Raw genomic sequence first — 14,400 nt, 5'->3', positions numbered from 1 at the left:
AAACTTCAACTGTGTGCAGCTCAGCTTCCAGTGAGAGGCAGAGAAACAATCTGACAAACTGTAAGCTATGGACCATCTGTTACGTGTTAGCATGAGCAGTTTGTCTTGCATGTGGTAGGGAAGAAAAGCAAAACCTCTCATTACTACTTCCCATCAGCTGCAAAGATGTCCTGTGTTTTGTAGCAGCTCATGGGTCACAGGGACAGTCATCTGCCACTTGCCATTCACCTCGACAATGGGACAGGGGCAGAAAAGGCTTGAGTAGAAGGCACTGCAAAAGTAAAACAGAAGGCCCTGGAAAAGTCCATGGAAAGGGTGGGGAAAGGAACATAAAGACAGCAGCCTGTAGAGAAAGTCCAACTTGATTATCTAGCATCGCTAGAACTTATTTCTCTAGAGCTACTTGCCCCAGTCCCGATCGATCTTTCCCGACGGTCGCCCTCCTCCAGCTCCCCGCCGCTCCCTCACCGGGCTGCGGACGCTGCGAGGCCGGCGCTTTGCGCATTGGCCACCCCGACCGCGCCCCCGAGCGCTGATTGGCCGCGGCCCGGCGCGCTCCTGGGCTTTCACCCGGGCGGTTTCTTTTCTCCAGCCGCTTCAGTCTTACAAAAATATTTTTATTTAGCAATTGCGTCTTCACCAGTCATTCCATTATTAAGATTTTTCTTAAATAGACATTCGTCTTTCAATAAAGAAAAGCTCTTATTAACAGAAATGGCTTTTGCTGTCTTTTCATCTCCTTTTCTGCAATGATGTAGAGGGAACAGCATGCTTAGCAGAGCCAGCTTCTTCCTCATTTTCATGGGGACGCTTTCTAGTGGTCGGCTAAAGGAAGACAGAGCAGGATGGCTGCAGGAAGCCAGCTAAGGCAGAGCGCAGGGGTTCACTTGCTACAGAGTTACAGGTATTGGCTAAAGCCTTTCTCTCACCAGGGCAGCAGCTTGGCTCACAAATGTTTCTCCACCAACATCTAGCTAATTATGTTTGATCCTCCTGGCACAGGACACTGCCCCCAGCTTCATCTTCCACTATTGTTTAAAATTCTCCTAATTTGCATCTGGTAATGGCTGCACAACACCCTTCTAAACTGTCACTAACAGAATTTTCCTTGAATACCAAACATTTGTGACTTGAATCCATCAAAAGCACATATGCTCAACAACTTCTTTGTAAATATATCACTAATTCCTTAAAGCCTGGGAGACTGTTCCTATGCACCCAACGTGCCTTGCCCAAGCACAAAAGCAGAGGTCGTTAGCAGACTGCTGCACACAGCCAAAATGCACATTTCTCTGTTACCAAAATTAATTAACTTTCTTATTATGGACTACTTAACAACCTAGTTTCTCTCTGCAGCAAGTGTTAAGCTGCCAGACATACCATTTTCCATGTCTGGGGGGGGTTCATACTGGCACATGTCTGAGCAAGGAGCTGTTGAAATGTCTTCTTCATATCTTCATCCTGAGGAAAAAAACGCAGCAGCTCTCAGCAGGACATGGAATATTCAAGGAAAAGCCCACATTTTGGCTAACTGTATGGATCAGCAATTAACAAATGAACAAATGATAAAGAAGTAAAGGAGACTTCCCCACGTCCCCCCAGATAAACACCTTCCTAATATGACTTTACCAAGGGTAAGTCTTGCCTGGTCAACCTAGTGGCCTTCTATGATGAAGCAACTACACCAGTGGACAAGGGAAGAGCCATGGATGCTGTCTGGACTATGTTAGGCCTTTGACATGGTTCCTCACACTGTCCTTCTCTCTGAAACAGAGAGAGATGGATTTGTTGGATGGATTGTTCAATGGACAAGGAACTGGCTGGAGAATAGCAGTCAACAGCTCAGTGTCTGGATGAAGATCACTGACGAATGGTGTCTCTCAGGAGTCCATACCGGGGCCAGTACTGTTCACCACCTTCATCAACGACATAGGCAGTGAGATCGAGCGCACACTCAGACAGCCTGCAGGTGACATGCCTGAGGGACGGGATGTCATTCAGAGGGACCTGGCCACATGAAAATCAGTTTCATCTTCATCCCACAAAGAAAACACAGCTGTTCTGATAGAAAGGCCAAGGGTGACAGACTGCAGGAGCCCTGGCATACTGCCCAGCTGAAGGGGAATGGCTGGAACAGGGGCCTAATTTAGCTTGACACAACTTTTCAGTACTCTACAATAACCCAGAGTCAAACATCCATGGGATAACCACAGATTGGTGAACACATGAACTTCTTCCAGCTGGACAAATCATAGAATCTGAGTCCTTCTCCCTTACCTGAACATGGGTCATTGAAATGCTTCAACCATGAGATACTGCAGATTACCCCAAGAAAATTCCATTACTTGGCAAGGGTCCAAGCTGCTTTGAGCAGACAGTGCTCCCCTGCTTCCTTGCAGAAGCAAATCAAACTTTGTCATCAAAACCTCATCATGTTTGGGCTCCTGGAACTTCCTTTGAAGTTATGCCTGGGGCACCCCAAATTTGCTGTGCTGCAGTTCAGACTCCATTCCTACCTGAAGCCAAGGATGCTCTAAAGCTCCCTCTGTTGTCAGACGCTTGCTTGGATCCACTACTAAGAGCTTCTTCACAAGGTCAAGAGCTAGAATAACAAGTTTTGGTTAGATTGACTTGCCATGGTATCCAACTATGCTGTTACATCCCATTAGGACTAGGCACGACCTTAGAGTATGTGCCCAAAAACTCTTATCTTCTGTAGTTAATAAAGCTAAACATTACCAAGAATTTTCTGCAGTGAAAATGCATCTGTTCTAATGCTTCAACTCTGAACTCAAGAAGCAGCCAAAGCACATTCTGCAGAGCCTGCTTTAAACCCCAACCCAGCAGCATGCAGCGTGCCACAGAACTGGAAGGAGACTAAAGGCAAACAGATGTTCTGCCCTGTGCTGCAAGGGAGCCATACCTGTGTCTGAGACATGCTTCCACTCTTTGGCAATGAAGGTGTATTCTCCATGGGTGATCTGGTCTCTCAGAGACAGCTGAGTATTTTGCTCATTGAATGGTGGGTATCCACACAAGCTAGAAAGAAGAACAAAGCAAGTTAGCCAGCACAGGTTCTGCCTGCCACCATGGTGTCCTTTACATGTCCACAGCCAAACACACTCTCACTTCCTGATAAAGGTTCTGTAGTGGCCAGTCTGGAGCCATACGTGCCAATGCCTGCCCAATGAAGCTACCATCAACACAAGATCTTACCATACAAAAAGAATAACTCCCAAACTCCAGCAGTCCACAGCTCGGCTGTATCCAGCAGTCCCAAGTGAATTTAGAACCTCAGGAGCAAGATACGTGGGAGTACCACATAATGTTTTCATAAGAGAAGTTTCTCCAAGAATCTTGGATTGTCCAAAATCTGTAATCTTGTGTTTAAAAATGGTAACATCACATTACACACTGGGATTGGTGGTACTAGAACATGTCATACTGCCTACATGCATTCAGTTTCTTCCTTCCAAGCCAGTTCCAGAACAAGAACATGAACAAAATTCACCCCAAACACTACAGAATATTTATTCAGTAAACAACTGAAAATGGGAGAGGAGAAAGAGGAAGAAATATTAGAGGACCATGCTTTACATTAGCAAAAATACTCTCAGATTTGGGTGGAATTAGACAGCCACGGAATAAAGGAACTGTAGTGTAGCAGAAGAGATTGTTTAAAAGATAAGCAGTGCAGCATGCAAATATACCTGAAAAAAAACCCTACCACCACCCCCCAACCACCCCCAACCCTAACCTCCCCTTCCCCAGAACAACAACAAACCCCCCCCACAGACAAACAAAAACCAAATAAGAAATCCTGTCAGCCTGTATAGCCTGGTTGTTTGTGGAAATGCTCTTTGGAATGCCAAAATTTAGATGCTATTTTAAAAAAAGCCAACAAACATATTGACAGCCGAAGCTGTTTACACAGTGAAGTGCTCTACAAGCACAACATTCAGCAACTGCTCTTAGAGAAGCCCTGGAGTATCCACAACCACAGCTTTAAAACCACAAGAAAAAAAAAATCCTCAGCATTTTAAGTTACTGTGTACAACTAACTCCACCTTCCCCACTACATTGAACTAAATACTGAGAGAAGTGTGAAGAAATACTCCCAAAGGGCTAGCTGAAGAATCTAACCTTCCTTACCTTTATAAGACATGTCTCTTCAGGAGATGACAGCAGCACGTTCTCTGGCTTCAGATCTCGGTGTATAATTCCATTGTCGTGAAGATACTGGACAGATGCAGACAGGCAAAGACATAGACTAGTAACTAAGTGTGAGCCTCCCCATTTGTACTGCAGCAATGGCAAGGTAACTGAAATGGCCCTGTAAGAGGCATTTAGAGCCAGGACTCTCTCAAAAAAACACAACACTCACCCCAAAACCCAGCCAAGCAACACCCTGAAACCAGCCCTATAAACCACTATGCTTCAAGTGTCAAATGTGAGTGCAAGCACAGCAGGCAGGCCTGGCCAGGCCTGGCACCCTCCCTATTCTCTGCAAGCTTTCTTCAGCTCAGTAAAAGCAGCAGAGCTAAGGAGAGCCAAAGCTCTGCCTCGCCTTTGGAGAAACTCTGGTTTTCCATCCTTCTCTCCTCTCTTTCAGTCTTTACTATTCATTTCACTTTGCAGACAATGAAGCTCATCATGCCACAGCCGTCCTCACACTGGTAAAGAGCAGACTGAGGTAAGGAATCTTGTTAAACCAACTTGTTAAGAGCGCTGTGCTGATTGTTTGCACAGGTTTCAGAAGTGCCAAATGACAGAAGAATTCATCTGGCTGACCTTCATGTGTAGAACCCTATTTTTCTGGGTAGAATTCATCATTATGTACCTTTACTGCTAGCAGCATCTGATAAAAGTACAACTTGCAGACAGCTTCTTTCATCTTGACTGGCCTTGACACTCGGTCATACAGTTCTCCTCCTTCCATTCTAAACCAAAGGCAGGTAACAAGTCAATATTTTACTTCCAAAAGATTAATCCTGTTAGGCATGACTGGGATCAAACATTTGGCTATTTTGGCTACAGAGAAGGAATATATTTCTGCAAGTGAGTGAGCAACGCCCTAATCACAGCACGCACACTACTGAATTAGGTCTAATCTCCTCAGTCTTCACTGGGAGTTGCTACAAGACTCTTGATCAGCCTCCACTTACGAGCTCAAAAAAGCAGCAGCAATCCACAAGAGCAGCACAGTGGGTAAGCAGGCCCCAAGTCCCCTCAGAGCATAGGGGGACTACTCTCCTGCTGATCCTAGTTCCGAGTGTGTGGAGGTGTCAAAGAACAATGGAGGCAGCAAAGGAAAACCAAACCAAGCAAGGAATCCCCTTGCCCAGAGTGCAGGGACAGACACATGCTTTGTGGCTATGGGAAACACTTCATTTTATGCTTTTGCTTTCAAACGAGGTACTTACAGTTCCAAAACAATGTAGTAATCCTCTGCTTCGAAGAAGTTTTTTATTTTGATTAAACAAGGCTAACGAGAAAGGGAACACAAATGGACACAAAGTAGAATAATTTGTAAAAATCAAGACTATCAACAGTTTATCATCTTAGTTTTCCTATTTCAGTATAATTGCAACCACGCCAGTTCAACGAACACTTAGCACCCCAGGATTTCACAAACACTTCAAGTCTTTTGTCTTCTGCCCCTGTAGCTCCACACACAAACATGTTCAGCTCCTGCAGGGACAGCTCCACAAGAAACCTTCCTTGCTTTCTGCAGGTGTGAGCTATCCACCCCTCACCTGCAAGAGCACACTGGGGAGCAGGGGAAGTTCACTGAGCTATGCCAGCTTGCTACTTCACAAATGTGAAAAAAAAAGCGCCTTTTCAGGGCAAGGGAGGGTGCACGGGGAAAGGGGATCCAAATCCCAACAACTGGAATCTAATCTTTGTGTTGGATTATCTGCCAGTATTTGCAGAAACATGCAAAGAAAGATTTCTGCAGCAGTGGTTCAAGCTGAAATCTCTCCTGTGAAGTTTCTTCTCAGATTTACATCTTGGTTAATCAAGGTTCTAAAACCCCAGATCTGTGAAGATGCAGTGTGCTTGAATGAAGGAAAAAGAGCAACGCTCAAGAGGCTTCTTCACCAGAAAAAAATATATGCATCCTTTAATGTATCTTCTAGACAGAATCGCTCCTCAGTTACTCCTCTTAGGTCAGTGAACTACAGCAGCACAGCAGGCAGCAAAAAGGAATAAAAATGCACAGGAGCACTCACATGATCTATTTTCTTCAGAATTTCAATTTCTGTATCGATATTGAAAGCTGAGTTCTGTTAAAAGAATCAAACAGCAATGGTGGGTAAGACGTGCTGCTGGTCTGGAACAAGACACATCAGAAAGAAGAGGCAGAAGAGGCAGAAGAGCCATTGCTTCATGTCCTTGCTACTTGAAGTTACCAGAACACATACTCATCAGGTGCCTTCAGAGCAATAAATGAATAGTCCTGCTCTCATGCCTATAGCAAGACATAGCTCCAGACTAAGTCATTTCACTGCAGGTCAGAAATCTCCACCTGTTCCCAAACTACAAAAACAAAAAATCCTTGGCGAGTGTGTATCAGTGTTGCCCTTTAAATAAAATTCCTCCCTCCAAATTGTTTTCCCTATGGGCTAACCCTAAAACTACATGCTACTCTCTCCCAGCCTTTATTTTGCAAGACAACATAAACAGATTCTTTAAATCTGTGGCTTAGACTCAGCTCATGAAGTCAACTCAGCAAGTTTTTTTTTGCTTTTTCTAATCCAAATCAATCACCTTTGAACACAGAGGACCAAAGCCATACACAACATTCCAGATGCAATCCTATCTCCTATCCCTGTTCTATACAATGGCATTTCTTAGTCATTATAATTAAGAAAGGTCTTAATCTCTATTAGAAAGGCTCCAAAATTGCAGGTAACCAAATGTTCCAGGTCCAGTGCAGATGGCCAAGAGACAAACACTCACCACCTCTTCAATGCCACTGGCCATAAACTTCCGTTTATTGATTATCTTCACTGCAACTTTGTTACAGGTGCTCTTCTCGAAGGCCAGCTTCACCTCTCCACAGGCACCACTAGTGGGAAAGCAGAGCAGAGTCAGTGCTTACAGACACTCCTCACCAGCTTGCACAAGCATAGACACACATCCAAGCACTGCACCACACACAGCTTCCAGCTGCTGCTTTCTAACCCTCTGAGCACTGCCTGTGACCAAAGCCTTCTCAGAAAGCGTTCCACATTTAGGCAGTCTCATTAAAAACAACATGGCCAGGGCCACCTGGTTTTGGTGTTTTGGGTTTTTTTTGGGGGGTGTTGGTTTTTAGTAACAGGAGCTCAATTAACACTTGATAATAATTCCAGCAGCAGATACTGACCACAGCAATAAAATTGATGCTTCGTACTGTGGACAGCAGGATGCTTACCTTCCCAAAGTCTTTGACATGATGTATTTCTCTCTGAGTTCTCTAGGAAACGCCAACTGATCGTCCACCATAGGATCAGAAAACACGAACACTAGGAAGATGAGCGGAGAACATTTTCCTGTTATTATCTTTAAAATGGTTACAATGAGCTGGTCAGCAACACAACAGGAGAAATTGTTGTCTGCTAGAGGAAAAAGCTGATTGATGCTGTAATGACATCAGCTATGGGATAGCAAGGTGATCTTATTACTGAAACCTGATATCCCCGGTGTTCACATTGCACTACATTAAAGTACTGCATAGGCAAAAATTCCCGTGTCACAGTAGGGAACAAAGAGAAGTGAGAATCAGATTCTTAGTGGAAAAGCAAACCCAAAGAAACAACCCCACAACCCTGCTCATTTTTTAAGAGTTTTTTTATTCATCATGCAGCATCTGACAGGTACTTGGGTGTTTCCAACTGCCCTTCAAGAGTCTGTTTCCACCACCACATACACAGCTACTGAAGCACAAGAGTGTTTCAAAAATAGAACAACTAAGTCTCTACCCTAGTAAGGTGGTTCCTGATGCAGCTTCTTTTATATTTTTTTTTCATTTTTTCCTACAGTTGAGGCAGATATGGATAATTTTTATCTGAGTTCAAAACATCAGTTCATAGCTGTACTTTAACAGTGCTCATGAAGGAGCTCAGCTTGGCAGAAACATTTAAATCACTGCAGAAACCACCTCTTGGTCAAAAAGTGAAGAACCTACTCATGTCACAGTACACATTACCCTTATTGGTCTGTACAGACAGTGCGATTTCAGAGTTGTGAGTCAGCGGAAGCCTCTTCCCCTTTCCAAGGAGTTCTCTATTAACAAAAGTTCCATTGGCACTATGATCTTCAATGTAGGCAACATAGGAATTTTTTGGACCAATTTCCTCAAAAAGTAAAAAAAAAGGAAAGATAACAGAAGGGAAAAAAAAGTAAACACATGACAGACTAGAGACATCTACTATTGTTGGCTCAGGAAATCAGACCACTGAGGCTATTTCACAAACTGGGTTAATGGAGCATTGCCTAGAGCCATGCTAAGAGTCAACACTAAGAATACTTAAAGCTGGATGTCTTTAGGATCCACCCTCCCAGAGTTACCGTTTTTCAATTAAGCCAAGAGGGAAGAAGGCAGTTCAGCTGTTCAGCACCTACCCTGAAAATCCGGAAATGCTTCTTGCTGTAGTTTTGGTAGAAGCCAGTCTCAGACAATCCCAGCTTAGAAAAGCTATAATCACAACTTTTGTCTCGCCCAAACCAGTATTCATCATTCACGCAGTCTGTAGAGCAGGGGAGTAAAGCAGGGAGAGAACACAAAATTGCAGGAAGTTATTAACTATGTCATAACAGAACAAAGCCAAATGGCAGCAAGTAGAATAACGAACCCCAACATAATTCCTACACAATCAAGTTTATTTGGACAGGCACCATGCACTACCAGCATCCTGTGTGAGGCTTTAATACTTTTATCCTCTTTAGTATCAGCAGAGTTTTCAGTTTGCCTTCAGCAACATAAAGAAAAATCATGGAATGGAAAAATGAAACAAGGAACAAAGACCACGAACGCCTTGGGATTCCCTCCTGTTTTATGGAAGTTGTGTGTGGGGTAGTCAGTACAAACACTGGGATGCAGCACGGATCAGAGCACTACTGCAGAGGGTGCAGGCTTGTGCTTCAGTGTGACTGTGCTCAATCTGAACAGCCACTGCTCAGCGCCTTCCTGAGGCACTGCAAACGGCCCGAGGGGCGCAGGACAGCCTGCACATACCACAATTGCTGAAGCCTTTTCCAAGTGCAAAGAGTCGACCCCAAGGCTGAGGAACGAGCTCTTCAGACTCCTGGTCCTCAGGGATGGGCGGAAGCTCCTGAGTGGGGACAGTGTCCAAAGAGCTGAGGGTCCCAGAACTTGAGGAAGACTGACTGGTACTCTGTGACCCACTGGAAGAGGAACTGGTGGCACCCTGTGACTGCTGGGCACCCTGAGATTGCTGTGCTTCACTTCCAGTCTCTCGAGACATGTTGGCTTCAAAGAGAACGTTTTAAAAGCCAATTACTACAGCAAACCGAAACACCCGTGAAACAAAAAGGCCACGCACCGATCTGTCAGTGCCCAAGTTTGTGCTGCCTTCAGAGACAAACTGTCAGCCCAAGAGTGCTGCAAATGCAAATTCCCAGGAATTCTGCAAACCGGGCAGCTTTTCCCTTTCAAAACGGACCTGCTGTTTGTACAGCCACCGCTCACCCCTATCCCCGCGTGTTCATTCGAGCTCCTCACGGCTCACGCTTGGTGTCCCAAAGGCGGTGCGGCTCTGACATGGCCTCTGCGCGCCGAGCGGGAACTGCTGCCACTCCCCGGGCACAGGCACCGAAAAAGGCAAGACAAGGGCTCCAAAACCGAGCTGAGAACTAAAGAGCCGGCACAAAGAGGGCCGAGCCAGCGCGCACGCTGAGAGGCCCATTAACGTCGGCGGTACCTCACGGGTTGCCAGCGCCCCAAACCGCGCCGGGCACCCCGGGCAGCTGCTACCGGACAGCGGCACGGAGCGGCCGCGGCTGGAACCCACCTGCCCCGCTAAAGCGGAGCCGCGCTCTGCGCCTCGCGGGGGGAAGCACCGGCTGCCGGCCGCCCCATCCTCAGCCTCTGCCCCGGGCCCTCAGCCGACCCCGCGGCGCCCCGCAGCGGAAGCCACGCGCTGAGCTGCCTGGCGCGTTGCGCCCCCTGCCGGCCCGCCTACGCACTGCTATCCCTACCCTCCCACTGCTGTCCCGGTTCCTAGCAGGTGGCACGGCCAGGCCTGTGGCGGCCGGCACCCCCGGGCCGGGCCCAGGAGCCGGAGTAGGGGATCCGAACTCACGGGTGCCTGTGCAGCTCGCCGCGCGGCCCCAATGCCGCCTTTCCCGGCACGCACGCGTCGCACCACCCTACAGCCGAGCGGCGCCAACCAGCGCCCGGTACGGCGCGGGGGCCGTCGGGAGCGGCGGCCGCGGGATGCAGGCGGCCTTGCGGCGGCTCGGCAGGACGCGCTGGGCCCTGCGCGCTCCTGAGGTGGTTCCGCGGCCCCGCTGCGCCGGGCCGGGCTCCGTCCCGGCCCTGCGGTGCTGGAGCTGCGGCAGCCCCCTCCCTGGAGCTGAGGGCCCGCCCCGCTTCTGCCCCGGCTGCCAGGCCCTGCAGCCGCCGGACCAGCGGCCGGACCTCTTCCGCCTGATGGACTGGTGAGTGCCGGTGGGGCGGCCACGGGCCTGGCCGGCCGCGGGCCTTACTCCGCTTCTGTCTCCGCAGTGACCGCTCCTTCCGCGTCGATGCGCAGCAGCTGCAGCGGCGGTTCCGGAGCCTGCAGCTCGCCGTCCACCCCGATCGCTTCGGCCAGAGGCCGCCAGTGAGTGTCGGGGCGGTTTTGCGGTACCCTGGGCTGCTGGGCAGGCGCTCCCGCACCCTAGACGCCTTCCGCGTCAGGCCGTACCGGGGCGGGCGGTGGCGGCGGCTCTGCGAAGCTAAACACCAGGTCCACGTTGCCCTCCTCGTTTGCGGCCACCGGAACTCTCCATTTTGGTGTCCTGTACATGGAGGAGACTCCTTCTGACTGAGTCGCGATGGAGGGTGCCGATGAGGGGCTGCTGGGGCTCTGGAGGTTGTGCACAGAGTGTGCGAGCCCCGCAGCCCTCCCCGTCAGTGTCGGCTTTAGCTTTGCACACACGTGTGGCGCGGACGCCGTTTCTCTGCAGGTTAAGGAGGGGAACGCTGTTAACTTGTGGCTGTTGTTCCTGGTCCGTTCGTAGAAAGAGCGGCATTTCTCCGAGCAGCACTCCTCCTTGATCAACAAGGCCTACCAGACCCTCCTGAACCCTCTCAACCGTGGCCTCTATCTAGTAAGATGTCCGTTCGGTGTTCACCGACACTCTCTGATGGCAGCTGGCCGGCTGCTCTTGGGCACCTAACGAATTGCACCCCTGACGCCATCTTTAAGGGCCTGATTTGTGTTTCTCTGAAGAAGAGAAACACTAGAGATTGAAGAGAGACTGAAAACAAGCTTGTCTGAAAATTAGCCAGCTTTCCCACTAGTTTCTGTAACTTTGTACTGATTATTACCATCTTATTTGCCACTGATGTTATGTTAATTTGTTCCCTGCCTCACACATTGTGTTTGGCCACGGCCCTTCCCTTGAAATTTCAGTCTGGCCTTCAGCAGCCTTCCTGGCTTTTTTTTATTTTTCTTTAACCTTCGGTAAACTGATTTTTATGGTCCACCTGTGGAGTTAATTTTAAGACTGACTCTGTTTATGCACATATAAACCTTATCAAGCTTATCAGTATAAAACTTTTAAAATATAAAGCTTATCAAATACGAATCTGAGTGAGCACAACTAAAGGACTTAATATTCAAGAAAATAGCTCATTTTAGTGCATTTCCCAATTCCCCTTCTCTTCACCAGCTGGAGCTGCATGGAGTAGAGCTGGCACAGGAGACAGACTATGATGCAGACTCAGTGTTTCTTACGGAAATCATGGAAATTAATGAGAAATTAGCAGAATCTGAAAATGAGGATAGCCTCCAAGAAATTGAAACTTTAATTAAAGGTAGGTTATGACTTGAGGGGTTTGTACAGAGCCCATTTACTACATCTTGTGTCACAGGAGTCTGAAGACTTAACTTTTTCAGCATGTTTCTTTTGGGATCTCGAACTTGCAGTAGTCTTGGACTGACAGACTGCAAGAGCTTCCCCTCTTAAAAAAATACTCTTTACCAATTTGTGCCACCAAAACATCAAATCTGGCTAACTGCACTCCCCTGTTGGTAGAATAGGCACAGGTATTGGCCATAAAAACGAATTACTTCAGCCTACAGCAAGTCAGGGCAAGCAAACTGTTCTAAGAGAACACTCAGAATGAAGTTTAATAGAATTCTTGAGTGACTACACCAAATGTGTTTCCTTTGTCTTCTTCACCTTAGCAGTGATTGTCATCCTTACAGCAGCACCTGTCTTGTTTCCATTGTTGGTGATGCCCAAAACATTGACTGTGTTGGTATATTAGATTCCTTGACATAACAGCAGTGTGCCAAAAACAATTAGATAACCAGAATGAAAGTAGAAGTATAGTAAAAGTCGAATAGAAGAAAACTAGCACCAGAATTAAGTTGGATTTCTGGGAAGTTAGTGACTACTGACTTGCACTGAATTGCTGCCCGTGAGCGTGTTTAAACAAAGATGCCTCTTTGAAATCATAACTTAAAAATCAAATGACAGCAATATTATGAAAAGCTCTTTTAGCTGCTGGAAGACTGAGGCTAACAATGAAGTTTCCCACCAGCACAATCAGAATGCAGTGGTATCCATAGGTGGTATGCATGCTAACTAGGTAACAAAAAGTGAAGGAAGCTCTTTGTTTTACAGCTAAACAAGAGGAGCTGACCAAAGAGGTGACTGCAGCGTTTGAAAGAGGTAGCTGTTGCTGTTTGGTGTTTAGCTGCCACCTGTGCCATGTGTCAGTGCTGAACAGACACATTCTCTCCCTGCCAAATGTCAGGAGTACTGCTTAAGCAGGGAGCTTTGGGTGATGTTCAGAGTAAGTGCTGCTAAGCTGACCTTTGCTGAGGCAGGAAATCCAGGCCCTCACATAAAACCCTTCCCCATCACAAGAGCGGCTCTGCTGCCACAGAGGCTATCTGGCAAGAGGAGCCTTGACACCCCCATTACCTGGGGCTATTAGGAACTTTATTCCACAACCAGTTGTCAGCAGGTGAAAACCCACCTTCCCCCAGTTGTTTATTAAGGACAAACAGAACTGATGCTGTCCCTACCAGGCAAAAGGCTGTCCCCCACAAACCTTTTGTGTTTTGCAGTGGTGGCAGTTGATCCAATTACATACATGAAAAAACAGTCTATACTTCAAATTCCCAGTGGCATTCCATGAGTACTAAGGCACTCCACAGAGCAGTCATCAGGGAGTGTCTGTGTCACCTGTCTTTACTGAACTGTACATTTGAACCCCTTTTGTGTAACAAAAGCACTCCAGATGCAAAGCAGCAGCAATCTCGTGCGAGTGTGCAGCTCCTGGTACTGCCACAGGTGCTCCCACTTGCAATCTTGAGATTTGTGTTGGAGATGGAAATTCAGCCCTCCCCCTGTAAACCAGTAATGTTTTGTTTCATTTCAGGTGACCTTCAAGAAGCTAAGAAGCTTCTAGCCAAAATGAAATATTTTGCAAACTTAGAGGATAAACTAAAGCAGAAGAAGATCCCTTCCTGATACTGCTTCCTTTACCATTCAGAGTTAATGTTATTTTCAATTAAACAGCTGATTTCCCTAAACTGGGAAAATGATGTTTGCTTCCTCTGTTTTCATTAAAAGCTTTAACTCAGAGAGAAGGAGGAGAAACCTAAGATCCAGTGCTTGCTGTAGCACTTCGGTAGCAGATGGAATTGGGAGGTGCTTACAGCTGGAAGGAGATGGAATAGGTAAGGCAGGACTGCAGTCCTAGCAGTGACAGGCATGGCAGTGAGCACTGGAGACGCACACAAGCACCACAGATAATTAACGTCTATTTCTTGACTGCTAGAGTAGGAAGAATTTATTTAAAGTTGAGAAAGAGGCCAGGACAAAACGTTGGAGATGAAGCAGAAAGCTTGTTCAGGCTTTCTGTAGCCTCCCTGTTGCATGTCCTATCAGACCATCCTGAAAAACCTGCCAAGGTGGAAAGTGTTTAGTTCCTGTTGTATCCTCTCTGATACTTACTGGGTTTTGTGACACTGATCTCAGTCTGCCAGGAACTGACCTTCAAGCCCAGAAGAGGTTTTACTCTTGCACAGTTGAAAGTGTTAAGATGTGAGGTTGAGGAAACGAGTAACCCCAAACTCAACCCCCAAAGCCGTTTATTAGTGCTAGGAAATGAGACTTTCTAATCAACCTGGTGACAAATAAGTGCCTCAGGTAGGTGCTGTACTGCCT

At 47.1% G+C, this 14,400-nt stretch overlaps 2 protein-coding genes across 2 annotated transcripts; one reads left to right on the top strand and one right to left on the bottom strand.

Moving 5' to 3' along the window:
* Nucleotides 1-710: 710 nt before the first annotated feature.
* Nucleotides 711-9,473, bottom strand: CHEK2 (checkpoint kinase 2). Its single transcript, XM_054392692.1, has 14 exons — nt 9,224-9,473; nt 8,611-8,735; nt 8,195-8,342; nt 7,421-7,511; nt 6,964-7,072; nt 6,234-6,287; nt 5,424-5,485; nt 4,841-4,940; nt 4,153-4,239; nt 3,217-3,380; nt 2,924-3,039; nt 2,517-2,602; nt 1,381-1,461; nt 711-825 (listed from the first exon to the last, which is right to left on the bottom strand). Exons 1-14 carry the CDS (start codon nt 9,471-9,473, stop codon nt 733-735), a joined length of 1,566 nt encoding a protein of 521 aa, XP_054248667.1. The 3' UTR covers nt 711-732.
* A 971-nt stretch (nt 9,474-10,444) lies between these two features.
* HSCB (HscB mitochondrial iron-sulfur cluster cochaperone) lies at nt 10,445-13,762 on the top strand. Its single transcript, XM_054392522.1, has 6 exons — nt 10,445-10,668; nt 10,736-10,832; nt 11,233-11,322; nt 11,887-12,031; nt 12,847-12,894; nt 13,610-13,762. The coding sequence occupies exons 1-6, from the start codon at nt 10,445-10,447 to the stop codon at nt 13,699-13,701; spliced, it is 696 nt and encodes a 231-aa protein (XP_054248497.1). The 3' UTR covers nt 13,702-13,762.
* Nucleotides 13,763-14,400: the final 638 nt, after the last annotated feature.

The sequence above is a fragment of the Indicator indicator genome, chromosome 26 (genome assembly GCF_027791375.1).
Source record: "Indicator indicator isolate 239-I01 chromosome 26, UM_Iind_1.1, whole genome shotgun sequence".
Lineage (NCBI taxonomy): Eukaryota > Metazoa > Chordata > Aves > Piciformes > Indicatoridae > Indicator > Indicator indicator.
Note: the sequence above shows the minus strand (reverse complement) of the source record. Positions and strands in the feature narration are given on the sequence as shown.

Coding starts and splice junctions, on each gene's coding strand:
- CHEK2 (XM_054392692.1), bottom strand. CDS start 9,473: ATGTCTCGAGAGACTGGAAGTGAAGCACAGCAATCTCAGGGTGCCCAG. Junction 7,073..7,420: donor ATGTCAAAGACTTTGGGAAG/GTAAGCATCCTG, acceptor CTTTCCCACTAG/TGGTGCCTGTGGAGAGGTGA. Junction 5,486..6,233: donor TTCTGAAGAAAATAGATCAT/GTGAGTGCTCCT, acceptor CTTTCTCGTTAG/CCTTGTTTAATCAAAATAAA.
- HSCB (XM_054392522.1), top strand. CDS start 10,445: ATGCAGGCGGCCTTGCGGCGGCTCGGCAGGACGCGCTGGGCCCTGCGC. Junction 10,833..11,232: donor GCTTCGGCCAGAGGCCGCCA/GTGAGTGTCGGG, acceptor GTCCGTTCGTAG/AAAGAGCGGCATTTCTCCGA. Junction 11,323..11,886: donor TCAACCGTGGCCTCTATCTA/GTAAGATGTCCG, acceptor TCTCTTCACCAG/CTGGAGCTGCATGGAGTAGA.